We start from the raw sequence: 26,806 nt of genomic DNA, 5'->3' as shown, positions 1-26,806 counted from the left end.
GAAAATAACTTGCGTTGAGCAACTTTGTAAACCTTGAGCAGCTGAATAGCAAATAGACCTCAGTGCTTAATCCATAGCCTCTTCTTTGGCTGTTTCTACACCTGCCTTTTTTTCCTAGATCGTCCTGGGATCATCCCTGTGCATCCAAATGAAACACAGGGGATTCTGGGAGCAGGCAGGGATGATCCCTCCATTTTCCTGGGATAACCCTTAGGTGTAAAAAGGGCCTTTATCTATTTCAGATATTCTTTTTATATATTTCAGGGTGGAAAAGGAAGTGGGAGGTATGGAAATGGCCCATGAAGGAATGATCTGGAGTTTGGCTTGGCATCCTCTAGGACACATTCTGTGCTCAGGATCAAATGATCACACCAGGTATTTTGACTGAATTATGATGCTTAACAATCTTTTGACCCAAAGTGCATTTTGTTTTTATTAGGCAATTCTGTCCCTGTTTCATCCAATTTGCTTGGACTTCGATAGGTATGTGCATGCACGCACACTTGCAGGAACTTTCAAGACATAAAGTAAAATAAATATAGTTTTCATATGCCATGGAAGGATAAAATGGGATATTTTCATGTAATATCACTAATTTGTTTTTTATATGGGGCTTTCCACAAATACATTTGTACAACAATCAACTGAAAATGACCATTCATGGTAATTTATGTCTCAGAATAGTACACTGTGTCCAAATTTAATTCTAATGCTATTAGGTGCTACTCAGGTGGCACATATCTAACATGTCAGCCATATAATACTGGTCAACTAATATGCTGGAAGAATTTGTTGATAAAGAGGCACAGAGTGAAATATAATAAGGTAAATGTACAAAAAGCTGCTGTTAGAGATTGACTGAATGTTTTCAGGGTTTAAAGTAGACAAATATGTCATCTGTATTTGTTGTACCATAACCTCTGATATTCTGAACCACAGAATAGCAATTTCTCAAATTCTGTTTTGGATTACCTGTTTTGGATGCTACCTTGATGCAACATGTCCTTGAACTAATTTATCACTTTTACATTATGTGTATTGCAGAACCATACTTGTTGTTGTTTATTCGTTCAGTCATTTCCGACTCTTCGTGACTTCATGGACCAGCCCACACCAGAGCTTTCTGTCGGCCGTTGCCACCCCTAGCTCCCCCAAGGTCAAGTCTGTCACCTCCAGAATATCATCCATCCATCTTGCCCTTGGTCGGCCCCTCTTCCTTTTGCCTTCCACTTTCCCTAGCATCAGCCTCTTCTCCAGGGTATCCTGTCTTCTCATTATGTGGCCAAAGTACTTCAGTTTTGCCTTTCATACCATTCCCTCAAGTGAGCAGTCTGGCTTTATTTCCTGGAGTATGGACTGGTTTGATCTTCTTGCAGTCCAAGGCACTCTCAGAATTTTCCTCCAACACCACAGTTCAAAAGCATCTATCTTCCTTCGCTCAGCCTTCCTTATGGTCCAGCTCTCGCAGCCATAGGTTACTACGGGGAATACCATTGCTTTAAATATGCGGACCTTTGTTGTCAGTGTGGTGTCTCTGCTCTTTATTTTATCAAGATTTGTCATTGCTCTCCTCCCAAGAAGTAAACGTCTTCTGATTTCCTGGCTGCGGTCAGCGTCTGCAGTAATCTTTGCGCCCAGAAATACAAAGTCTGTCACTGCCTCCACGTTTTCTCCCTCTATTTGCCAGTTGTCAGTCAAGCTGGTTGCCATAATCTTGGTTTTTTTGAGGTTTAACTGCAACCCAGCTTTTGCACTTTCTTCTTTCACCTTTGTCATAAGGCTCCTCGGCTCCTCCTCGCTTTCAGCCATCAAAGTGGTGTCATCTGCATATCTGAGATTGTTAATGTTTCTTCCTGCGATTTTAACTCCAGCCTTGGATTCATCAAGCCCAGCACGTCGCATGATGTGTTCTGCATTCAAGTTGAATAGGTAAGGTGAGAGTATACAACCCTGCCATACTCCTTTCCCAATCTTAAACCAGTCCGTTGTTCCGTGGTCTGTTCTTACCGTTGCTACTTGTTCATTATACAGATTCCTCAGGAGGCAGACAAGATGACTTGGTATCCCCATACCACCAAGAACTTGCCACAGTTTGTTATGATCCACACAGTCAAAGGCTTTAGAATAGTCAATAAAACAGAAATAGATGTTTTTCTGGAACTCCCTGGCTTTCTCCATTATCCAGCGGATATTGGCAATTTGGTCTCTAGTTCCTCTGCATTTTCTAAACCCAGTTTGTACATCTGGCAATTCTCGCTCCATGAATTGCTGGAGTCTACCTTGCAGGATCTTGAGCATTACCTTACTGACATGTGAAATAAGTGCCACTGTCCGATAGTTTGAACATTCTTTAGTGTTTCCCTTTTTTGGTATGGGGATATAAGTTGATTTTTTCCAGTCTGATGGCCATTCTTGTGTTTTCCAAATTTGCTGGCATATGGCATGCATCACCTTGACAGCAGCATCTTGCAATATTTTAAACAGTTCAGCTGGGATACCGTCGTCTCCTGCTGCCTTGTTGTTAGCAATGCTTCTTAAGGCCCATTCAACCTCACTCTTCAGGATGTCTGGCTCTAACTCACTGACCACACCGTCTGAGCTATCCCCGATATTATTATCCTTCCTATACAGATCTTCCGTATACTCTTGCCACCTTTTCTTGATCTCTTCTGTTTCTGTTAGATCCTTGCCATCTTTGTTTTTGATCATACCCATTTTTGCCTGGAATTTACCTCCGATGTTTCTAATTTTCTGGAAGAGGTCTCTTGTCCTTCCTATTCTATTGTCTTCTTCCACTTCCGCACATTGCTTGTTTAAAAATAATTCCTTATCTCTTCTGGCTAACCTCTGGAATTTTGCATTTAATTGGGCATATCTCCCCCTATCACTGTTGCCTTTTGCTTTCCTTCTTTCTTGGGCTACTTCCCGTGTCTCAGCAGACAGCCATCTTGCCTTCTTGGTTTTCTTTTTCTTTGGGATGTTTTTTGTTGCCACCTCTTGGACAATGTTGCGAACTTCTGTCCATAGTTCTTCCGGGACCCTATCTACTAAATCTAGTCCCTTAAATCTATTCTTCATTTCCACTGCATATTCATTAGAACCATACTTAGCGGTTCACTTTTAAATCGGCTCTAATATAGTTTTATTCTGGCTTTAAAAAAACTGTTTTTATTGCCCTGATGGTATTCATACTTAGGGATTGGATATAAATCTTTTTATGAACACATTTCCAAGATACCATAATAATTGGATTCTATACAGTTCTAAAGATGACCCAAATGGCATTTGAGAAGATGTGAAATCCATCTATTGGTATTGTAATCATTTCCATCATTTTAAGATATTATACAAACCATGTATCACTTATATCAGTTGTCTACCTTTGGCTGGTATTAACTTTCCAGTGTAGCCTTTGATGCAGAACAAATTGCACTTTTCTGCTGTAAAACAGCTCTACTGCTTATTTAGGTCACTTGAAACTATGTGCACAACAAGGAGTGGATACTATATCTCTACTTTACTATAGGCAGATGGTGAGTGACCATCTGGTTCAGTAGCCATCATAGCTTGAAGTAGCCCAGTAGAAAACAAGAAGAGACTAATAAATATTTTTTGTTTTACATCTTCAGAGTGTGGAACATGGAGTTAGAAAGTGCTAAGAGTGATTAGCACTGACAGATGAAGGCTTAGCTTATAAGTCAACTATCTCTTTATTTTATTTTGACAGCAAATTCTGGACCCGCAATCGTCCTGGAGATAAAATGCGAGATCGTTATAACCTCAACTTGCTTCCAGGAATGTCAGAAGATGGAGTAGAATATGGTATATGTATTTATTTATTATTTTTAATAACTCACCTTTTGCCAGGTAGCTCATGGTGGTGTAAAACACACACACCCTCCCCTATTCTGTCCTCACAGAAACCATGTGAGGCAAGTTAGGCTGAGAATGTGCACCTGGCTTTATGGGAGTGGGGATTTGAACCTTGGTCCACCCAATTCTAGTCCCAACACTCTACACACAGTGCTACACTGACTTTCACAGCCGTTTGTATGAGCATGGAAAAGGACTGACACACCAAAACAGGTAGCAGTACTTAAGATAATCTTTAAAATCTTGCATCTTAAAACTGTGTATCCCCTTTAAAAAAAACAATTTTTGATAATTCCATTTGTTTATATTCAGTTCTATAGTCTAGTTCAACACAATATAGGAACTATGGTTGTGCTTCTTTAATTCAGATCAGCAGCTGCAATTTTAAACTCTAGGATATTCTTAATTTCACATGATGGTTTTCTTCTTGCCATTACAGTGCAGCCAATAGTTACTTTGTGAAGGCAACATGATTTTTTCCTCAGTCTTTATCTTAGCAGGAAGTTTGATGAAAGGGTACCTCCTACCGACTTTAAATCCTTGCAGCTCAGTGAAAGAGTAAATTATAAAACAGTTGATGTTAACATTTTGGGAAAATAAGTAATAGTATTAAAGTATTATTAGAATGCAAGCCTATGCGGCAGGGTCTTGCTATTTACTGTTTTACTTTGTACAGCACCATGTACATTGATGGTGCTATATAAATAAATAAATAAATAAATAAATAATAATAATAATAATAATAATAATAATAATAGTATTATCCAATGGGATTCAGAAGAAATAGAATGTTTTGCTAACATTGATTTTATTTTCCCTTTCTAGATGACCTAGAACCCAATAGTCTTGCCGTGATTCCAGGAATGGGAATACCTGAGCAACTGAAACTAGCCATGGAACAAGAGCAGATGGGTAAGAGAGAAATTATGGCTGCAATCCTATGAATACTTTCCAGGGAGCAAAGCCCCTTGAACACAGTGTGAATTGGTACTGAGTAAACTTAGATGAAGTTTTGCATATCTGAAAGTTAATTTTCATATATCATAAAATAATTGGCTTAATCCATTCCTTAAGTCCTTTGTTTTGTTAGCTGAAAAAAAATGGAAGAGATGTTATTTATTTATTCAGCATACTGCATGGAATTGACTATTTCAACCGTCTTGTTGAAGGGAAAGATGAGACAAGTGAAATTGAGATGACTATCCCAGGTTTGGACTGGGGAATGGAGGAAGTGATGCAAAAGGATCAAAAGAAAGTACCACAAAAAAAAGTTCCCTACGCAAAACCAATTCCAGCCCAGTTTCAACAGGTTAGTAACTATATGTGGTGCTTTAAATAGTGATAAATCTGAATGTTAGACTAAATTGATTTTAATAGTTTGCAACATTTGTGCCTAATAATAATTCCAGACCAGTATCTACTATTATGCAAAGTGGTCGTGCAGTTCTCATTGATGAACTCATAACAGGATCGAGTAGATGGGTAAATTCTGCAGCTGTACCTAAATTATAGTATGGTTGACCTAGCCCAATTTCATCTGGTCCCTAGCAGCAGTGCACTTATATGGATGAATTAATCCAATAGAGTTTAAACTTTATACCCTCCAGATACTATCTCCACAATGATTTGTCTGTCTCCAAACTTGCTACATGTTGCTGAGGATTCTGAGGTGCATTCTAGGGCACATTCTTCATTTGTGCAAAGTGTCAGCAAAGCTTGCTAGGCCTAGATATGAATGTATGCCCTTTGGCCAACTGTAATCCCCCACCCCCAGCCCCCCAAAATTGCCCACATCAGAGGAAATTTGCCTTTAAATCGTAAAAGAAGAACCCAAGTTTCAGTATTAACATCAGCCATATATTATTTTCAGCCTGTAATATATGGCTGAAAATACCTGAATTATGCCAAGATATAGCTGAAAGCACGTGCTCCATAAATGTAAAGCCCTTTTCTTGAGGTTTTGCCAAAGTTTAAAGTTCCTGATCATCTATAAGGTGATCAGTTTGCATGGCACAATGCAAAATACAATTCCAACCTCTGGCAAAAAGCAGGGGAATTGTACCAAAGAGTATGGAGACTGTCCATCCATATCCTAGAACAGTTTCAAATTGCAAGGGAAGATGGCTTATCTGCTATAAACACTCTTCTTATTGAGGTACCCCAAAGTTGCTAGGAGCATATTTTGAAACCCACTGTATTAATCTATCCTATTTCACCCTGTTTCAAAACTTTCCTCAGAACCCAGCAATATGTGACCAAATTGCTGATCTTAGTACAATATTCATTGTCAATAGCACCATAACAAAAAACATTTATCATCCTATTCAGGCTTGGATGCAGAATAAAGTTCCTATCCCATCACCAGCTGAGCCACTGAATGACCGAAAGGAAGATCTTAAAATGGAGGAGAAAAAGAAATCTCAGGCAGAGATTGAGCAGGAAATGGCAGCACTTCAGTACACCAACCCACAGCTTCTAGAGGTATGTAAAGCAAGATCAGTCATGAATAATGTTTGGTTGACAGCACCCATTTCACACCAAAAAGATGGAGGAAACTAGTAAGGATGTTCGTAGGATGAATTGTAGCATCACTAGAGATATGGTAAACATAACATCTGTTTTAGAGAATGGTCTAAAGTCACATGATACATGATTTTACCACTGAAGTTCAAGTTCTCATCATAGCTTGAATGAGAGGCTGGCTGGGACCGAGCTCTTTGGAGCAGGGTGCAAGTGTAACAGAAATGAATAAACAGTTGCCACCAAACTCTATGGAGAGGTTTTCCTTGTTCCTGACAAATATGTAATCAACTATTGTATAGTTACGCTGTAGTAAAAACTTTTGTTATATCATTGCATTCCTTCCCAACCAGTTTCTTCATTTTGTTTCTGTTGAAACAATAATTAAAATCAGAAACTGCATACAGAAATAGTGTACTTTGGTTTCCAGTAGTTTCTTATCATTGTGTGCATGTATGAATTCGCTACTTCTTTATTTTCAGCAACTAAAGATTGAAAGGCTTGCACAGAAGCAAGCAGAGCAAGGTCAGCAGCAGCCACCTCCAGGAGGACCTGTTCATGGATCCCAGCATTTCCCAGGACAAGGTCCAATGTCTCAGGTGCCTCAAGGCTTTCAGCAGGCCCATCCACCTCAGCAGATGCCAATGAATATGCCTCAAATGGGACCACCTGGGCCACAGGGACAGTTCAGGCCTCCAGGACCTCAAGGACAAATGGGACCCCAAGGTCCTCCATTACACCAAGGAGGTGGTGGACCACCAGGGTTTGCTGGGCCCCAAGTACCTCCACAAGGACTGCCAAGACCTCAAGAACTTCACGGGCATCAAGGAATGCAGAGACATCCTGGCCCACATGGGCCAATGGGCCCTCCTGGGCCACCTGGGCCACAGAGTAATTCTGGACCTCAAGGCCACTTAGGGCCACAAGGCCCACCTGGCCCCCAGGCTCATTTAGGTCAACAAGGTCCACCAACGTCACAAGGCCACTTAGGTCCTCAGGGGCCACCTGGTGGTCAGGGGCCACCTGGGCCAAGAGGGATGCAAGGGCCTCATGGAGTGCAAGGAGCTCAAGGGATGCAGGGTCCTGTATCTCAGGGGCCCTTGATGGGACTTAATCCAAGAGGCATGCAGGGACCTCCAGGACCACGGGAGAACCAAGGACCTGGTCCACAGGGGATGATGATGAGTCATCCACCACAAGAAATGAGAGGACCTCATGGTTTACTGGGACATGGCCCCCAGGAGATGAGGGGGCCCCCACCTCAGGGTTCAATGATGGGACCTCCACAGGAATTGCGTGGGCCACCAGGTGCACAAGGACAGCAGGGACCTCCACAAGGTAATATGGTAGCACCTCAAGGAAACATGCAAGGGCCACCAGGGCCTCAAGGACAGCAGAATCCTTCAAGGGGGCCACATCCTTCTCAAGGCCCTCCACCTTTCCAGCAGCAGAAAACTCCCTTGCTTGGTGATGGTCCTCGGGCCCCATTCAATCAGGTATGTCCAGGAAGGATATTCTTCTCCCTATAATGTCTGGGAGAAAAGAATGTGCAATATTCAACAGGCCACAACTGCTAATGTAAATAGCATTGCACCAGCATAAACTACACTAGCATAACTCCAATAGCGTTAGCTGGTGCACCAATTTCTCCGGGAAATCATCACGCGATCAATACTATTGGCATTACGCTAGAGTAATTTACACTAGCGCAAAGTAATTTATGTTAGTAGTTATCTCCCATTGGATATTACCGATATCTTTTAAAAATGTATGATAAAATGGTGCTTATGAATTAATGTAGTTATCTGACAAAGCAGTCATTTTTAGCTGTATCCAGTGGTGATCCTGTGCTAGCAGGACCCTTCACTATTGCAACAGGAGGTTAGCGGATCCTGAAGCTAGCAGAAACAAGCAGAAATGCTCATTTCCTGAACAGAGCAGGTCAGCGGAGCTTACATAATGGAGCTCCCTGACTTGTCCCATTACTGAAACAAGCATTTCTGCTAGTTGGGGGAGTTACTTTAGGAAGTGCTAGCTTCCTCTTGCACTAGTGGTAGCCCAAAGGCTTTCAAATTCCAGAGAGTATCATTGAGGCAGCCCTACAAACAAATGCAACCATATAGGATATTTGTAGGGCAGCCATGTGGCCTCCTCTTCAACATTTATTTGACACTAAAAATAGGCAGAGTTGCTTCAGCTGATGCCTCTTGTAACTGTCAGGTGCTTCAGCAGATCTTTTTAAAGTGTAGCTCAGGGGTCTTTGTACTCTAGAATCTATCCTCAGATGTGATATTGCTATGGAACAACACTATCCTGCCCTACCAAGTGACAAGGAAAGGAAGTTGGACTTACTTAGAAGGTCCTTTCTGTCTTAGGTAGTAAAGCATGCAGACCCATTTAACAGAAGGGGTGTGTGTGTGTGTGTGTGTGTCATAGTACCCTGCTAGAGTAGGGTACAGTAAAACCTCCTGAAAACCCCCTTGGTATTCATTTTCATTCTTCCACTTGCCTTTTCCTGTCCTGGATATTCTGGTTCCACAATAGCATATTATTTCTTTTTCAGTTCTGCTCTGTTTGTTTGTTTTTAGCCAAAGTTATTCCAAAATTGGGAGGGAACTCCTTTCCAGAAGGAATGTTAAAATTTGTTGGCTTGGCCTTTTGAGTTGGAGGAGGAGTTAACCCTACCTACTAGACACAATGGACTGTCCCTGTTTCATTAACCCCTCGTTTTTACATTAAATTTGCAGGAAGGACAAAATACAGGTCCCCCACCATTGATACCAGGATTGGGGCAGCATGGGGGGCCTGGGCGTCATAATCAAGGACCTGGTCCTAATAAAGGTAATTAAACCTCCTGTTTGCTTAGAATAAGGGACATAAATTCACTATGATTACCAAACAAACCTTGCGCCAAATTTTAAGTGCTTTATAATTCCATGCAGTTTATGCATATATTGCATTTTGTCCCAGCAGGATCACCCAGTTCCATTAACAACAATAACATGCATGTATACCATTTAAAACAGACTGTCTAAAGCAACTCTAAAAAACAGCATGCTTAATTTTGGGGAGCAGTAGGGACTAATTGAGCAACTCAGTCCACATAAACCTCAAAGCCCAGAGGATGTTGCCCCACCTTTGGTACTTTCTGAGATACTATTTGTTCAGGCTGTCTTGTGACCACAATCAGACTGGTAGCCAATCAAGTACTTTCAACCCTGGATTGTTTGTTTGAGGCAGCTAGCCACTATCAATAGTTAGGCAGCTTTATTATGAACCAAATAATCTTCAGAGAAAGCCTCTCATAACATACTTATTGTAACAAAGACTCAAGCATGATAAATTATGATGGTGAGATCCTAATATTCCAGAGGAGGATAAAGATGCTGAAAAGCACTGCTTGTCACAGCTACAAACAGGATACCTAGAACCACTGCCAAGAGCAAGAGCACCTTTAAACTCTGTAAGCCCTCCTTCAGGGATTTATGTGATCTTTAGGAACCTAGTTTCCAGTAAAAGGTTTTTTCCCCATAGTAACAAAGCACATTATAGTAGATTTAGCCCTGTACCATATTCATGAAGCAGTTCTCCTTCATAGCATTGCTGAAGCACAGAAGTCATCTCTCTGACTTCCTGATAGTTAGCAGGATATGCCAAAACAGTCTTAGCTCACTGGACATGGATTATTTCCAGTATTTGACAGTATTCTGTAACATGTAGTTACAGATTCTTCTTTGCTATGCAAGTTTCCCCATAACACTATGTTTGTAATAAATATTGGATTGAAAATGCATAACAGTTAAGGTGTGCAATTGCGCATTTTAATCCAGAACTAATTGGAGGATCAGCATGAGGGAAGGAGTGCCACTGTACAAAACACCGAGAGCTCCAGTTCCCACAATTATAGGTACCTTTTCAATGAGGTACAGTCCTACTTCATTAGACATTTTCAGACTTCATGATATTGAATCATGAGACATATCAACTTAACTGACATCAAATTTAGGCTCTCTTTGTTATTGGTAGTGGAGAGTAAAGCAAGTTGTGATCATATTTATGCATAAGTGGACATCCAATGAAATTTGCAAATCTGAAATAAAGAATAGAATTGCCATAATTAAAATAACAAGAAGACAAAGAATGATAACAAAGTCCAAGTTGAGTAGTATAATGGAGGATAAAAATATCTCTTTTTAAAGGAACCTTTACTCAATACAGATTTCTTGCAGTAGAATTTGTTTAAGGAATAGAAAATTATTCTCACTATTCAAGAGATTATGTATGTCGGACTGGCACTATGGAAAGTTCATCTTCTTTTACTGATGTTTTGCTGCTGATCGTACTGCAACGTCGGCCCTTATGGAGCACTTTTGGTCCTACCCTTTTGGATAGAGATTATAAAAATGTCAAAGGTAGATAAGCTTATTCTGTTGAAATGTAAGCTTATTCTCTTAAAATGTATAGCCCTGACTGTGTGTGCCTTTTGAGCAGGTAGATCCATAAATGGCTTGCCTTCAATGGCTAGCTATTTTTTTCCATAGAAAACAAAATGTTCTCAGAGAATTGAGGAATTGTTTTAAATATTTTGTTATTAAGTACAGACACACATTTCCTTTATCTGAAGGTGATTCTCGTGGTCCACCAAATCATCACATGGGCCCTCTCTCAGAAAGGAGGCATGACCAGAACAGTGGTGGCCCAGATCATGGCCCTGAAAGGGGTCCCTTTCGAGGTAGCCAAGAATGGGGTGATGGTAGAGACAATAGGGGCATGCCAGACAGACGAGGCCCTCATCCAGATTTCCATGAAGACTTTGACCGGCCAGATGAATTTCGTGAAGATTTCCATCCAGACAAGCGATTTGGCCACCGTTTACGTGAATTTGAGGGACGTGGAGGCCCGCCGCAAGATGAGAAATGGAGACGAGGTGGTCCAGGCCCTCCTTTCCCCCCTGATCACAGGGAATTCAATGAGGGAGATGGTAGAGGTCCAAACCGTGGACCTGCTGGGCCTTGGGATGGACGGAGACCTTCAGATGAGCGATTTCCTCATGATCCTGAGGATACACGGTATCGAGGAAGAAGAGATGAAAAGTAAGAATAGTTCTAGCTATTTTTATTCATTGAAAATTAACTAACATTAATCAAATTATCCATTAATGAAATAATGACATTCTAGAAATAACAGCTCTTTTTCCCCAAAGACATCAGATAAAGTAATTGTGAAACTTTGAATTAACAGAAGTAGAGATCAATTATTTGTTTGGGACTCAAAGAGCTACTTTAGTTTGGTACTTGTGTACACATGTGCACATACCCGTTTAGGACCAGGCACCTTCTCTAGAGAACATGTTCAGCACTCACCACTCCCAGTTAAGCCACATGTTATTGTGTTGTATGAACCCAGCCGTGCTAACAAACCATGGTTTGTTAAGCACAAACAACCCACAGTTCACAAACCAACAACCCATGGATTCGCTTCATGGGTTGTTCATAGTTTGTTAGTGCTGCTGGATTCAAACAACAATAACCCACAGTTCAACAACTCACACTCAGACACAATGAGCCTGTTAAGATAACACATTAGCCATGGTTATGCCGCTAACCCTTCTGCAGCAAATGGTTAGTGAGCGTGTTTAAACCGTAGTTATGTAGCCACCATGGCTAGGAATGGTTCACACAACACGTTAAGCCATAATGTTTAGTTCAAAAAGCTTAACCACCATGGCTTAGCATGCCTTCTGAATAGAGTCATTCTCAACCTTGAGTGTGGGTTGTCGTGTGGTGTGAACCCAGCCATTGTGTTTCTTCCTTATCAGTCAAAAATACTGAAGATGATTTCCTTTCACTTTGTATCCAAATTAATAGTTTGACATGCAGGATGATACTACAGTGGCTTCCCCTCTGATAATAACCAGTAAAATATATGAAAGTGCTCAGTTGGCTTCTATATCAATAGGTTTTTAAATGAGGATCTTGCACTACTGACGGACTTTGAATTTGTTTGTTTTTGAAATTGTTTTGATTTAGAAATGTTACTGCAATTAATAATCTATATTCCCAAATTTGATTAAAAAGGACATGCAATAAAAAGTTTTATTGCCTTCTAACAATGTGGAGGATACTTTATTAAGCGTTAAGTTCATACTTAATGAGAAACCTTCATCCTTTTTTTAGAATCCTCACAAAGGTGCCTTCATTAAGGTTATGCATATTGATTGATTGGCTTGTAAATTGGAATCCAGATGATTAAATAAACATTTTATTGGTTGAAAATCTGTAGGCACAAAGTAAATAATGTTTTCAAAACCACAGGGATTGTTTTAAAAAGTAGTTGAATTTCTTAAAATAATTTTTATTTTTGAACTGAACATACCCCTTTGTCAGCATGGAATTCTGTATAAGACCAGCATATTTTACCTGGTACAGCTATAGGAGAGGCACATCCTCAAGACATGAAGGCCGAGGACCTAGAGGAAGAGACAGTTTTCCTGGACCTGATGACTTTGTGCCAGAAGAAAATTTTGACTCATCAGAGGAGAATGCAAGAGGAAGAGATCATGGTGGCCGGGGACGAGGCCGCGGCACTCCGAGAGGTAGAGTGAGCTTTGCTGCATAGTTCATGCCCAGTTAAGAATGGTAGAGGCCGCAGTTGGGATTGTTATAACTGTTCCTTCAACTCTTCACACCCTATATCTATTTATAATGCAGGAGGACGAAAAGGTTTGCTCCCCACTCCAGATGAGTTTCCTCATTTTGAAGGAGGACGAATGGATGGAAATCGAGACCCAGGTAAAAATGCTATAAGTTGTGCTAGACGGGGCACCACTGAATGTTGCCTTTCATTCATTCCCATTTTCTAATTGCATCTTAGTACTGCTTTCACTTCACTTCTAAGTTAACATAATGAAATCTAGAAGCACTTCACTAGATCTTTATCTTCACATTTTTCTGAATTCTGGATTTGAAGGGAAAAATAAGCTATATAGACAACTGTATGGCCTGTACCTCCGTTCTTTCCTACTGTATTTATTTCTACAATATATTAAACTGCAGATTAAAACTGGCTTGTTTTTCTATCCTAATCCAATGGTAGAATCTGTTTTAAATCCCCCCAAAAAAACTTCTCCAAGACCCTCTTCCAGTTCCCTATAGCTTGTGGTTGTCAGCCATTTCATCCCACCAGAGGATGTGTGTTCTTTCTGCAATAAGTTTAATGTTTTACTCACCTATATCCCATCGCTTCCTACCTCCAAACATAAGTAGCTTCCACTATCACTGCCCAGACCTCCCTCATGAACCCTAGAAAACCATACTTCACCCTTTTAATCTCCCCCAGTCTCTCTCCAAGACCTAGAAGTTAATATTTCTGAACAGGCTGTTCTTTTTCCAGTCTCATGAAAAATGTGACCACAACCTGGTTCCCTGCCATCTCTTTGCCTCAGTCTGATGGAAGCAGCATGGGGCACTCTCTGCAGCAGCTCAAAAAAGGTGGAATGGGGTAGAACTTCAAACAGCCTGCACTGCAAAGTTCTATTCCACCTCCTAGGATTTTGCTCACCTTCATCACAGAATATAGTAGAAGAGGAATTATTTATGTATTTATGTATTTAACTAAGAAAAGGCAATTTTTGCAAATCCTAACCTGACCTGACCTTTCAAGCACTTTGTGTTACTTTGTAATTGTGAATTTGTAATTGTGCAATAAAGTTTAATTGAAAAAAAATAAGAAAATGTGACATTTCACTGGGGAAACAAATATATTTGGTGTGTTTCAAAAGGTATAGGCACAAGTGGTTCCAATAAGAGATTCCTTGTGAAGGTTAAATTTGTGACCTTGATTTTTTTCATCGTGATAAGGTCCCCGCCAGGATCATCCCCCTCATGATGGTCACTCTCCAGCGAGTAGAGAACGTTCTTCCTCACTCCAGGGAATGGACATGGCCTCACTGCCACCTCGCAAGCGTCCTTGGCATGATGGACCAGGAACCTCTGACCATAGAGAAATGGAAATCCAAGGAGGGCCTCCAGAGGACAGAGGAAAAGGTAAAACATAATTCCTTGGGAATAGCCTCCAAAAATGGTTTTGAGCCTTAATGGAAATGTTTGTTTGGAGAGAAAAAATATTGATTTTTTTTACTGCATTTATATCAAATGCTCAGTTTAGGTTGCCAGTGCTAATTTTCTGTACCAACCCACTCAAACTTTTTATTTGTGTTTCACATCAAGAGAACTGCAGGTAACAGGAAATAAATCCCAGTTCTTACAAAAGCCATCGCATTAGCCTCCATAAGAATGGAAGTCATGACTGAATCCACTCTCCTGCTAGTCTACTGGTCTGTTGATGTGTCCTTTTTGGTCTTCATCTCCCTTACTGCCCAGAGATCCAGTCCTGTCCCCGTCCCCTTCTAGAGCCTTTAGCTCTAGAAAGGAGAATGGGAGCAGCAGGGTGTTCTTTCTCCAAACAAATTTGGATGCCTTTCATTGATTGGGATCTTATTTATAATGTTATTTGACTTATATACTGTAAATAACACTAAAATAACATGCCTTTTTAATTTTACAAATGTTTTTCTAATATCCAGAGGTACTTAAACTGAAATATTTGATTAGGGGAGAAAATCAGAAAAGCACACTTAGTTGCAGTTCTTCCCCTTATTGGTAGTAAGCCCCACTGAATTTAGTGTGACTTATTACCAAGTAGTGAGTAGACCTGTATCAGAGTGCACAGTTAAGATGGTTTAAATGTTATATTCAAACAGTTGCAAAGGTTTACTTGGAAATCTTGGAAATACTCATAAATAAGTTAAGACATGACAATTTAATAGCATGAACTTTTCTTACATTGTTTAAATTTTAAGGACAAAAAGAAAGCACTGAAAATTATAAACATATTATAGCATTCCCTATTATATGGATGGGCACCCAAAACAGTTAACAAAACCTTTGAAAAACAATCCAATCTGATTAGTATTTCTATCCATTATTACTAATTGACTTTATGAAGCAATCCAATTTTAGAAATGGGTTAAACACCTTTCATTGGCCACCATTAGCACTGCACTAAAGAAATAGCTCAGTGTTTATGCATGCTTCCCTTTTGTCTCCCTACACCATGCTCTAGGAATGGGAAGGAGTCATGGAGTGTTTGGGAGGAAGAAAACGTTGGGGGACACTCAAATGAGCAGATCATACAGCTAATTCTGCTCTGCTGTGCTAGCAATCAGTGTGAGAGTTCCTAGCATACTTCATCTTCATCTTTCCAAGATTGTGAGATCTAACAAAGCAGTCAGTGCACACTTTCTGTAACAAACAAAAATTTCTTCCTGTTTTGATGGAAATATATTTATTATTTTTCAATGATCAAGTTCATTACGAACATAATGCAGTGGGGAATCATCAGTGGCCTATTTTCTTTAGAGGCATTTTAAATTTATGATGCATGTAGGTACTTCTTAGGGGGGTTGAATCATTTGATGGTACCTCTCCACAGCAATCTATGTGTACTGGGAGGTTTCAAATAGTTTCTTTTAGCTATCCCTGTCAACTGTTGTTTATGCAGTGGAAGAGGAGAGAGGAAAAACTAAAATGCCATTCTTCAGTTTTGTGTATTACATGGCTCAAAAACGTATTACATTTTCTTATTTTAGTTTGCATTATGTTTTTATTCTAGGGCGTGGAAAGTCAGGTCCTTCACAGCGAATGTCCAAATCTGGGAGATCCAGCTCTTTGGAAGGAGAGCACCATGATGGTTATCATAGAGAAGAATCTTTTGGAGGACCTCAAGGAGGCAATAATCCTTCCAGAGGAGGAAGAAGTGGGAGTAACTGGGGAAGAGGAAGTAACATGAACTCAAGCCAGTCAAGACGAGGAGGTTCTAGAGGTGGCGGAAGAGGTCGATAGAAGAGGTTATGACTGGGCAAGACCCAGTCTTCCTAGGACAGTATTTAAATACACCTGTTGCAGAATCATTGAGAAAGTAATTCTGCAATCTCACAAACCTGGACTCTAAATGGAGATAAATGAATGTGCATTAGTTCCTAAGAGGTCTTCTCAAAGATTAAATGCCAGCTAGTAATGCCATCACAACTACCTTTGTTTCATTCTCATCAACCTGATCCCTTGTCACTTCCATATTTCCTACATTTGAAGATAAAAGCTGGATTTTTTTTAGTGTTGTGAGACATGGAGCACCTCCACAGATTTCAGTTCATGTCCAGAACTTGTTTCTATATGTACAGTTGTCAGGAAAAAAGTTAAGTTGTTTTTGTATGAATACAGAATGCAATTTGTCCAAAAATTAACAAATGGAGTGTGTGATTTTATTACATTTTTACATCTCACTAGAATCTCTCTCCTAAACTTCCTATGTGATAACTTCCACGTAGAGTATACACTCAGCCACGAAACTAAGTCATGGGTCTGTTTGGATACAGAAGCATTTAAGCCTCATAAACTCAGTCTACATGCTGAGGCAGTAGGTGAAAATTACTTTTGCTCTGGTTGATGGGAACCTCTTCCTTTCATTAGTCTAAATAGCCAGACTTCCATCCATGTATTTCCTAAACGTGTGGACTGATCCAGACTACCTGAGTTTACATGATATAAAGATATCCACTAGATTTGATAAGGACACTGATAAATCCTGATTCAAGAGCACAAGGAAAGACCTCCATTGGACTATAGAAAGTATGGCTGAGCCCCTGTGAAAACTGCTAAGCAGCTTTTTAGAGACACTACACACATTTGTGGCCTCCTGGATTCAAATGATCACAGAAAAGTTCTAAAGTTGGGGGTTTCTGAAACAGTAATTCATCTAGCCAGCTTAAAACAGCTTTTTAAAATGTATACTCTGAGCAAACATTCAGCACCCACTGTCAAAAAAGCAGTGGCTAGGTACATTCAGATATATTCTAAATATTTAGCTAATGTAAGAGACCATAAGCCTTTTTCTTCATATTTCCCTTAAAGATTTATGTGCCGTAGTTTCTTTCCATCGCAGTATTGTATCTGTTTTTTTTATTTTGCAATAAAAAAATCTCAGTTGAGGTGTGTCATGCAACGTTCTGACTGTTGGGCTTCACCCATCAGTACAGCCCAATTCTATGCATATTTACTTCGAAGTAAGACCCACTGTGGTCAGTAGGGTTTGCTCTGAAGTAAATGTGCATACAATTGCAGCCTCCTAATGGCTTCTCTAGATTGCCAATATGATTACAAAGTAGTCCGTGTGTGTGTGTGTGTGAGAGAGAGAGAGAGAGAGAACGATTTCTTGTTTAATAAAATAATTTAATAAATCTTTTTAGGATGAGTAATACAATAAGTAAGAAAACAAACTTTGTTTTGAATTCTAACAGAAGCATAACAAACTTGTTAGCATATGTGATAGTACTTATTAGGCCTTCCCTTGCATACATCATAAGAAACTTGTAGGACTAGGAAATTGCAGCTTGTTTTCACACCCTATTAGCGCAGAACCCAAAAACAATGAAACAGGGAGATTTGACTTCCATATCCTAAACCTTGATAATAATGTAAAGATCTTTGCAACAGTGAAATTATAAATGTGAAAGCTGAGATTTTAGATAAACAAAAAATCACCGAGCTGTGCACTCCTTACACCAAAAGGTGCCATAACTCTTTGATTTTATCATTCTAATTAATCAGAAGTTAAGTGATACGTTACACACCTCCATAAAACAAGTCAATTTAAAGCAAAACAGTGAAGAGTTCTAATTTGTAGTTATTTCTCCATTCCTCTTTTGTGGAAAATGTATCCCAATACTAAAGCCTACCCAGGTTTGGAGGAAAAATTCTTGCTATACTTCAACATCCAGCAAAAATCATTCTGGAGATATTTCCCCCACATTAGGTTCTGTTAAATCTTTGTAGACATACAAAGCTAATAGTAAAAGAAAAAAACTCTTATCACCTCTACGTTATAGAAATGTTTATCAAGGGAAGATCTGACAAGATTAAAATCCCTGAAAACTTCTTAGTTAGGGCTACTGTAGAAGTAACTATGGCTCCTCCTTAACCAAGTAAAGAGATAACGAACTAGCTCTGGGAATGCTTGCTAAGGAACAAATTACCACCACCACAGTTAAGTGGGAAAGATCTGCACCAATCTTAAGTGCAGTTAGTTCTAGCCAAACGTTTCAGCTCCTGATTATAGGGGAACTGTGGTTAACCATGGCAATGGTTTGTGCTGATGTTTCATTAACTACGGTAAAAGGACGGGGGATGCACTCCCAGTAGGAGAGGAAGAAGTACTACACATTTTCACAGCTGGCTCCCAGAACCTTTACCACAGCTAAGAAGGAGGTAGTGTTATGTCTGTACTGTTCCTCAAAACTAATTACATTAATAAAAAGGTCTGATGTATTTTCTCCTCCTTAGAACTCATTTTATTACCAGACTTAAGGTAGATCATTCTTTAAACGTGGTTTGCCTTTCAGTGAAATGATGACAACATTCCAAAGTTTAATTATCACTTTAGTAACAAGTAGGCATGAGGATAAAGGTACAAAAGTTTACCTCTCTGGAAAAAGAGTTTAAGCCTTCTTGGCGGATCCCAAATGCAGACAATCAGAAAAGAAAAGAAGTAAACCCATTCTCTTATGCACTGGAATATAGCAAATAAAATTCTCCATTTGGCACAGTTCCTGTTAGTGAGATGGAATAGTAGTCTGAGCAGAACATAGGAAGTGAAGAGTTACCAGGTTCCAGGCAAAAGCTTATTTTTAAAATCTGATTTTTTTTAAAAAAAGTAATTAAACTCCGCTTCAGTTCTAAAAGTGACATCCTGCTAGATTTGTAAACATTCCTAATGAGACTCAAAGGACTTGAAAGCAAGTTTGTAAAAATTGAACGTTTTCTTTCAAATGCCAAGTTGCATTTTAGGAAAAGAAAAACAATTACTTCATCAAAATTGGTATCTGTAATATAAAAATACTTTTCCATACACTTGGGTTACAATCCTATACCAACTTATCCAGGGGTAAGCCCCATTGAACATAATGGGACTTCTGAGTAGAGAGAGGATTGCAATATTGATTAAACTGTCCTCTGCAAGAGTTAAGGTAGTTAAGAGTATTTTAAATATCCAGTAAAAAGACTGCAGGACAATCTTCGTTGTACAATACTTAGCACCATTTCTGTTCAGAACTATTTGCCACAGCCTGATTTCATTACCTGACACAAGACTTGGCAAATTTAAATATATATAAACTGTTTTAATAGTCTGTGGATCTCAGATGAAAGCCACAATTTTATGCACTTGTTTGGAAGTCCCAGTAGGGTCAATAGGACTTATTTTTGCATCAACATGCATAGGAATGGGCTACATATCTCTGCTCTAAGTTATCTATGCCAGTAGTCAAAGTATCTACCTAAACATCAGCTAATTAGCTTCTATGTCCAAGTTCTTCCCTTTATATTCCACATTGATAAAGCCCTTGTCTATGGCAGTAGTGCTCTAGCATAGCATTCCTGCTTACTCAATAATATACTTTTGAACTGGTAACTATTTGCATATAATTATTCTGCTGTCAATTTGTGTCATGAGAGCTGATGTTTTTCAGCAATTGCTAGTTTGTTAACCATTTGGCTGTAATTCCTAAACCATCCAAGGCTTTCACAGACTTCAAATGACACTAATAGCAACAGTTAAAAGAGATATAACACTACTTCAAAGGCTAGTTTTAAGAGGTACAAACTGCATATCTGCAACATTCACTGCTTAAGTATAATGTTTGCAGATGCTCTACATTTAAGTGGTTTATGAATTGCACTTGTGGAATGAAGTGAATGTGCTTTTACTGAAATACAACTTGTGGGGATTTCTGATAGTAGCTGCATCTTGTATATTACATGTGTCTAGGTGATACATTCATCACATCAATATTTCTAAACTGCTGCAAGTACTGAGAGCCCATAGAAGTTCAGAGCACCAGATGGACATAAGGGGAGTTTTCAATAAATAAGCTATTTATTTAACTTCCAGAGACAATCCCATGATCCAAAGGAGTTTAGGACACAATCCTATGCATGTTTAGACAGAAAAGGTCCTACAGTTGCCAGCAAGGCCCAGTTAGCATGGCTGATTGGGGGGATGGTGGGAGTTGTAGTGCTTTTTTCTGTCTAAACATGCATAAGATTGCATTCTTAAGTTTTTCCACTTGGCTTCTTGACATGTATTGAGACTTCCCAACATCACAATAAGAGTATAAACCATTATGGCAGAATTCTGTCCTTTGTCTATATTGTATGTGTCTTTGAATTCAGACTGAAGTGAACTTTAGCAGCCATGTGGTCATAGCAGTTTAGAATATTTGTACAGAAATCCTTGCTTGAAAAGAAGTGTTTTCCTGGAAGTCAGCTTAAGCAACAATGTGAGACACCTGTTCTGAACAAAACAGTTATAATGTTGATGTTTATTAAGACAAAAAGCCAACACAACAATTGGAAGTGAAAATGCTGGGGCTAAATGCAAGTAGATTATAATTATTTTAATTTTTTTAAAAAAACCAGATTAATCCTTGCTCTGACTCTGAAAAAGCTGAAGAGGCATGGTCTGCTCATTTCCATCCTTAAAGAGTTTAGAAAGGCAAACCTGGGGTCAGCAAATAGCATCATCCAACAAAGGCAGAGCAGGGCCCCTTATTGCTGACTGCCAGTGACACCCACCCATACACTGGGCCATCTGGCACTGAGAGGCAAGCCTAGCCACTACAGCAAAAGTACATAACTTTTTCATCCTTTCCCAATGCCCCTGATGTAGCATCACTCCATCGGAGGCATTGGTAAGAGATTAAAATTATGTCTCCTGCCTTTGCTCACTGTGGCTGCCCTCTAAGCACAAGGTGAGTGGCCAGAGAAAACCATTTCATTTAAAAGGCCCACCCAGCCCAATGCAGCTATCTGAGAGTTCAGATCAGGAACACTGGGGAGAAATTAAAATGACAGCTTCTTCCTCACTTATGGCAGCTGCCTGGTGTTGTTTTCAGCCCCTCCACCCATGCTGCAGCTGCTCAGAAGGGCACTGGGGAGCACTGACATTGGATAGGATACCAAGGGGCCCTTGGCCCAATGCAGCCCACTCAAAACTCAGGCCAGCCATAGAAAGAAGCATTGTCCCTTGACTGGTTACAATTGCTTATGTGGCTGATGAACTTCTAACTCTTTAATACATTTGTTTCTTCTTTTTTGCAAATAAATTCAAGTATCCTTCCTAACTTCCTCCGGGAGAGGCAACAGCAATGCATGGTCACGGTAAGGCTACTCAACTGTTCCCTTGTCCTTGGAATCGAAAAGATAAACAGTAAAGAAACTTTCTACACAATTTCTCATGGGATAAACCTAATGGGCTAGTGTGCATGTCCTGTGCTGTGCATTGGTTTGGAGAAGGGCACAGGGCATCTTCCCACAGAGATCAGTCTTCCTTTCCCAACTTCTGGAATGGACTTGCGTAGGCAGCTGCCTTCACACTGGGAGAGTTTTGGACACCTGACGCCGTACGAAACCTCCCAAGAACCCACCAGCATAGCGTAGTCCGGCAGTTCCGCCAGGCACTGAGGATAGCAAGTAAACCCCGCCGGATGCCAGCTGGACAATGGCCCCCAGCGTGGTGAGCAGGGTGCTCCAGAGCCCGAGCGCAGCATACAAAGTGCCGCCCACCGAGCCTAAGTAGAGAATAGCCAGGCCACGGCGGTCGGGGTCGCCCAGGAGACGACTCGGGCCCCGCAGGAAGCCGGCAGCACCCAGGGCAAAGGCTGAGCCCAGGGACCAGAGCAGCGCAAACTTCCTGAGCCGCAGAAGCGACCCGTAGAGTGTGGCAAGGCCGAAACAGAGAGCAGCCAGCAGCAGGCACAGCACGCTCCCTACGAGTCGCTGCCAACGGGACAGACCTGTAGGCAACCACGGATCAGGATCCGGTTCGGCTGTCCGCGACCATGTTTCTGTCGCAGGGAACGGGTTTATCTGGCTGAGCCAGGCCCCCAAGCCTGAGCTGGGCTTCTCCACTTCATCTCGCGGTGGGCTCTGAGGCACTGATGAGGCCGTTGAGCCACCACTGCTGCCGCCCTTGGATTGAGCTAAGTATTCCTGCAATTGCTTGTTCAGATCCGCCATCTTGGGAAAGAGCCGAGATGTGAAGGTCGTTGTCGATAAGCAGCTACTCTGCTACTAGTTATTGCTAAAGCAACGGTGGCTGCATCATCATGCGTTTCACTCTGACTCCACCACAGAGACTCCGTCTCCTAAACATATAAATATAGAGGTGAATTATCCATTATACATGAAGAGATGAAACTTCCATTCCTTTTGACCTACTTTCCCCCCTCTCCTTCGATAGAAATCCAGGATTTTAGCGAGGGCAGCTGTGTGTCCATCCAGAAAAAATAGGCAGCAGTGAAGGATGAAATACATCCTCTGTCGATTCGAACACTGGGCTTGGTTCATGTGGGAAATGTCATGGGAGTTATGGCAATATAGTCCATTATCCTCATACTGCATGGCAGAGGCTGTGGCTTAGGGTGGCTTAAAAGGCAATGTAAAAAATAATAATGTTGGCCATATTGTAGATCAGAGGAGGGTGCTGGTGCTGGTTTGGATTTCCAGACAAAACACACAAAATGCCCATAAAGGTGGGTGGGTGGGTGTGGGTGGGTGCGCGCGCGCGCCTTATTATTTGTTGTCAATCATGCAAACATTTTGCACTGTGAAATGTATGTATATATCTATGTGTGATATATCTATGTGATAAAATAGGAGCTGAGTTTGAAAGAGCATGGCTTTGTGGTACTTTTGTTTCTGGATGGATGTGCTGCTACCCAGTCATAGATATGCTAAACAGAAAAGATCCTCCAACTATGTTTTGCAGTAATGCATCTAGGAACATCTAAAACACTTTCTTGTCAGCAGAGTTTCATCATTTTTTTAAAATTATGGAGTTTAATCTTATGTATACTTATTAAAAATAAGCCCCATTGAGTACACTGGTACTTCGTGTCTCTTTTGCCAGAAATTTAAGACATTTTGGGGGGGGGGGAGTGTTTGCTTTTAATGTGCAATACCTAGCATTATTGCTGCCAAGTTTTTTTGTTTAAGTGCTGGTAATATTATGTTCTTTGTTATTGCTTTTGGAAACTGGCTGAAAATTTTATTGAAGATATTATATGGGTTTATGATTATGTTGTACAACACTATGTGTACTTAGAGCAAGATATAAATAAATTGTATTTATTTACAAGAAAACATCCATCGGATTAGTTCATACTTATACTCTCCTGAATAGAATATGACTTGCTAGTACTAGCAACAGCAGAGCTACCAGCTCTGATAGTTAACTGGGTGGGGAGAAATTATGTGTTTTTCTATTAAGAGAAGGATGCTTGTTACAAGAGATGCTTGCCACCTCTGGAGCAGCACCATTCCCAATGGTGAATATGTTACCACCGTACATTTTGCAGAAAGATGAGGGTAGGAAGATTTGGCAACTGATGTGCAGATTGACTGCCATTTGGAAAGACATTGCTGCTTGGCAGGCGTGTCATTTCAGTAGAGGGATGAATTGGGGTGGGGTGGGGTGGGGGGTGACATAATTCCAGGAGAGGGCATGCCCATTCATGAGCCTCAGACAGGATCATGCCCACTGGGGTGTGAGTTTGTCTCATGCCAGAAAGGGTAGGTCCCAACATTTCTGGAGGTACAATAAACCCAGCCTATAGGTGGAGGAGGGATTCCATACTGCATAGGAGCTCCTACAACGCTGGCACTCACAGCAGTCGCTGCCACAACAACAATTCTTCCATCATCTACTGGGATAGTCGGCCAACACAAGCACAGGGCCAGTTAAGCCTGCTGGGGCCTGGGAGCTCCCACTGGTACAACTCTCTCGGCAGCTGTGCTGACCCCACCACCCACCACTCCTCCAGCCGGGGACTCACAAACAATGCCAGTTTCGGGAAGCCCCCTGAACTCCAATAGAAACTAGGCCCTCGCTGTTTCATTATTTATTATTTCGTTCCCTTTCTAGGAAAAATATGCGCTGGGGCGGGAGAAGGAGGAGGCTGCCCGTGTTGAGCTATGGGGGCGGCCCGCCGCCACGACAGGGTGGTGGACGAGAGAGCCGGGCTCGCTGGGCGCTGCCTGAGCCGGCGACGGAGTGGCTCTAGGGCGCTGGCGGGTCTGTCTCGCCATTGCCGCCTACGGAACAGCTCGAAGCTCGCTCGCCAGGATCGCCGCCGCCGCCTCAGCGCGGACCAACAGCCGTCATGACAGGCAGGTAGGGAAAACAAAACTGCGAGGCCCCAGCCTGCGGTCTCGCTTGGACTTCAGCAGCGAGGATGTTTGGGGCTCCTTTCCCTCGCCAATGCCATGGCCGGCGGTGGCTGAATGACCCGACTGAATACGGCCTCTACGGGAAAGAAAAGCCCAGCCCAGCCCTGGACTGACTTGGGTGCCCTCCCTCGCTCGCCCCCTGCTTCCTCCCCGCCGTCAGCCCCCTCCCGGCCTGGGACACCACTTGCGCCCCCTGGGACTGGGCTTTGGGGGAAAACGCGGCCCCGGGAGGCTGGTTAGCCGGCCTCCTTCTAGGAAACCGAGCCCTTTAAAGAACTGAGCTTTCCCCTGGGTTTCAATAGGAGACAGACGACAGCCGTCCCCTGCAATAACGTGTGTGCGGAGCTCTCGCAGAGGGAAAGGGGGGAGGGGGAGTTACGTGTCCTTACCGTCGCTGTTGCTTCCTGCTCTTCTTCCGCGATAGGGACGAGAATCACACTGGAGAGGAAGAGGAAGAAAGCAGCGCCCAGCGGCCCTTTCAGTGTAGTGGGTCAGCGCCCTCTGGTGGGCATTTTATAGCAAGACTTCTGTCCTCGGCCGGAAAAAGTGACCAACGTAGCTCAGAAGAGTAGCGGTTAAAGAGGATTATTTTACAATGAAAAAAATGGCGGAAAGAGTGGGAGACACGCAGGAGGAACACGTCGTCAGCGTCGTCAAAAAGACCTGCGAAGATCCATGAGTGGTTGATTCTAGGGGAACTGCGGTTAACCATGGCTATGGTTTGTGCTGATATTTCGTTAAAAGGAGGGGGGATGCACTCCCAGTAGGAGAGAAAGAAGTACCACACATTTTCACAGCTGGCTCCCAGCTAAGGAGTTAGCGTTATATCTGTACTGTCCCTCCAAACTAATTATGTTAATAAAAAGGTCAAAGTCAAAGTTTGTTTATTTCGGTCATAGACCAGCACAATAGAAAACATCATCACAATAATATTAAAAAACCCAATATACAATAAAATACATACATAAAATCCATAAAACCCCCAATATACAATAAAATACATACATAAAATCCATAAAAAACCCAATATACAATAAAATACATACATAAAATCCATAAAAACCCCAATATACAATAAAATACATACATAAAATCCATAAAACGTGGCAGTCTCAGCCTTAGTCTAAGATGCAATAAAATTCTTCAACATTAATTTCCGTTGGCTTATGGCAGCCACACAAAAACTGGCCACTTTTAGAGTAATCTTTCTGATCCAATAGAAGATGTTTTATGTAATATTCATCTGATCTACCGGGAATTCGCTGCAGGATAGAGGTTATAAATGTTTAGCGTAGATCTTGATAAAAGGAACAATACAGCAGAACATGGCCTACTGTTTCACTTTATCCATCTCACAGGGACATACCCGTTCTTGGTAGGGTACATTTCCAAATCTTCCATCCAAAAGGGCTGAAGGTAGAACATTAAACCTGGCCAGAGTGAAAGCTTTCCTGAATTTAGGAATATTCAAGTCCACCAGATATTTTGCATAAGCAAATATCCTCCCATTATCTCTAAATTCAGGATACCTTGAAGCCAAACTCAAATGATTTTGCAATTCTATATCCCAAATACGTTGTTGAATTGTCATTTTAGCTTTTTCAAAACCAAGAGCAACTAGGGCATTTGGTGAGAAGCCTAGAACTCTCAGTTTTTCATATAGTGTAGTTTTCCATTTTGTCTGGAATGTATCAATTAATGTCAGTGGGGCCAGGCCCACTGGGGAGAAAATCAGCTTCAGCCAGTAATGAATCCTAAGGATCCATATACGGGCCTCAATAGAAATTTGCCCTGTCTCTAAACGGACAATTACATTTGGAACACAACTTGGAACTCCCAAAACTGAACGCAAAAATTTAGTTTGAGTGACTTCAAAGGGGGCAAAAATTTTGTATGCACACAACTGTGATCCATATAAAATCTGGGAGAGGCCTGGTGTGTTTTCTTTTCCTTAGAACTCATTTTATTACCAGACTTAAGTTAGCTCTTCCTTTAAAGGTGGTTTGCCTTTCAGTGAAATGGTGACAACATTCCAAAGTTTTAATGATCACTTTAGTACTGTATTTCTTCGA

The 26,806-nt window shown here is 41.2% G+C and overlaps 2 protein-coding genes across 4 annotated transcripts in view; one reads left to right on the top strand and one right to left on the bottom strand.

Moving 5' to 3' along the window:
* Positions 1–17,331, top strand: part of WDR33 (WD repeat domain 33) — a 71,545-nt gene extending 54,214 nt beyond the window's left edge. For 2 of the 3 annotated variants that reach the window (XM_063132437.1, XM_063132439.1), the window contains exons 11-22: positions 265–375; positions 3,728–3,822; positions 4,699–4,785; positions 5,043–5,182; positions 6,202–6,354; positions 6,876–7,889; positions 9,141–9,234; positions 11,018–11,486; positions 12,822–12,988; positions 13,104–13,184; positions 14,253–14,438; positions 16,066–17,331. In XM_063132437.1, the coding sequence (XP_062988507.1) occupies positions 265–375; positions 3,728–3,822; positions 4,699–4,785; positions 5,043–5,182; positions 6,202–6,354; positions 6,876–7,889; positions 9,141–9,234; positions 11,018–11,486; positions 12,822–12,988; positions 13,104–13,184; positions 14,253–14,438; positions 16,066–16,295 (2,827 nt within the window). In that variant the 3' untranslated portion in view covers positions 16,296–17,331. The remainder of the gene's footprint in view (positions 1–264; positions 376–3,727; positions 3,823–4,698; positions 4,786–5,042; positions 5,183–6,201; positions 6,355–6,875; positions 7,890–9,140; positions 9,235–11,017; positions 11,487–12,821; positions 12,989–13,103; positions 13,185–14,252; positions 14,439–16,065) is intronic. The other variant, XM_063132438.1, reaches the window with a different exon arrangement.
* A 329-nt stretch (positions 17,332–17,660) lies between these two features.
* Positions 17,661–25,181, bottom strand: SFT2D3 (SFT2 domain containing 3). Its single transcript, XM_063132432.1, has 2 exons — positions 25,124–25,181; positions 17,661–22,651 (listed from the first exon to the last, which is right to left on the bottom strand). The coding sequence occupies exon 2, from the start codon at positions 22,521–22,523 to the stop codon at positions 21,876–21,878; it is 648 nt and encodes a 215-aa protein (XP_062988502.1). The 5' UTR covers positions 22,524–22,651; positions 25,124–25,181; the 3' UTR covers positions 17,661–21,875.
* Between the last annotated feature and the right edge of the window lie 1,625 nt (positions 25,182–26,806).

Source organism: Elgaria multicarinata, chromosome 8, assembly GCF_023053635.1.
Source record: "Elgaria multicarinata webbii isolate HBS135686 ecotype San Diego chromosome 8, rElgMul1.1.pri, whole genome shotgun sequence".
Taxonomy (NCBI): Eukaryota; Metazoa; Chordata; class Lepidosauria; order Squamata; family Anguidae; genus Elgaria; species Elgaria multicarinata.
Note: the sequence above shows the minus strand (reverse complement) of the source record. Positions and strands in the feature narration are given on the sequence as shown.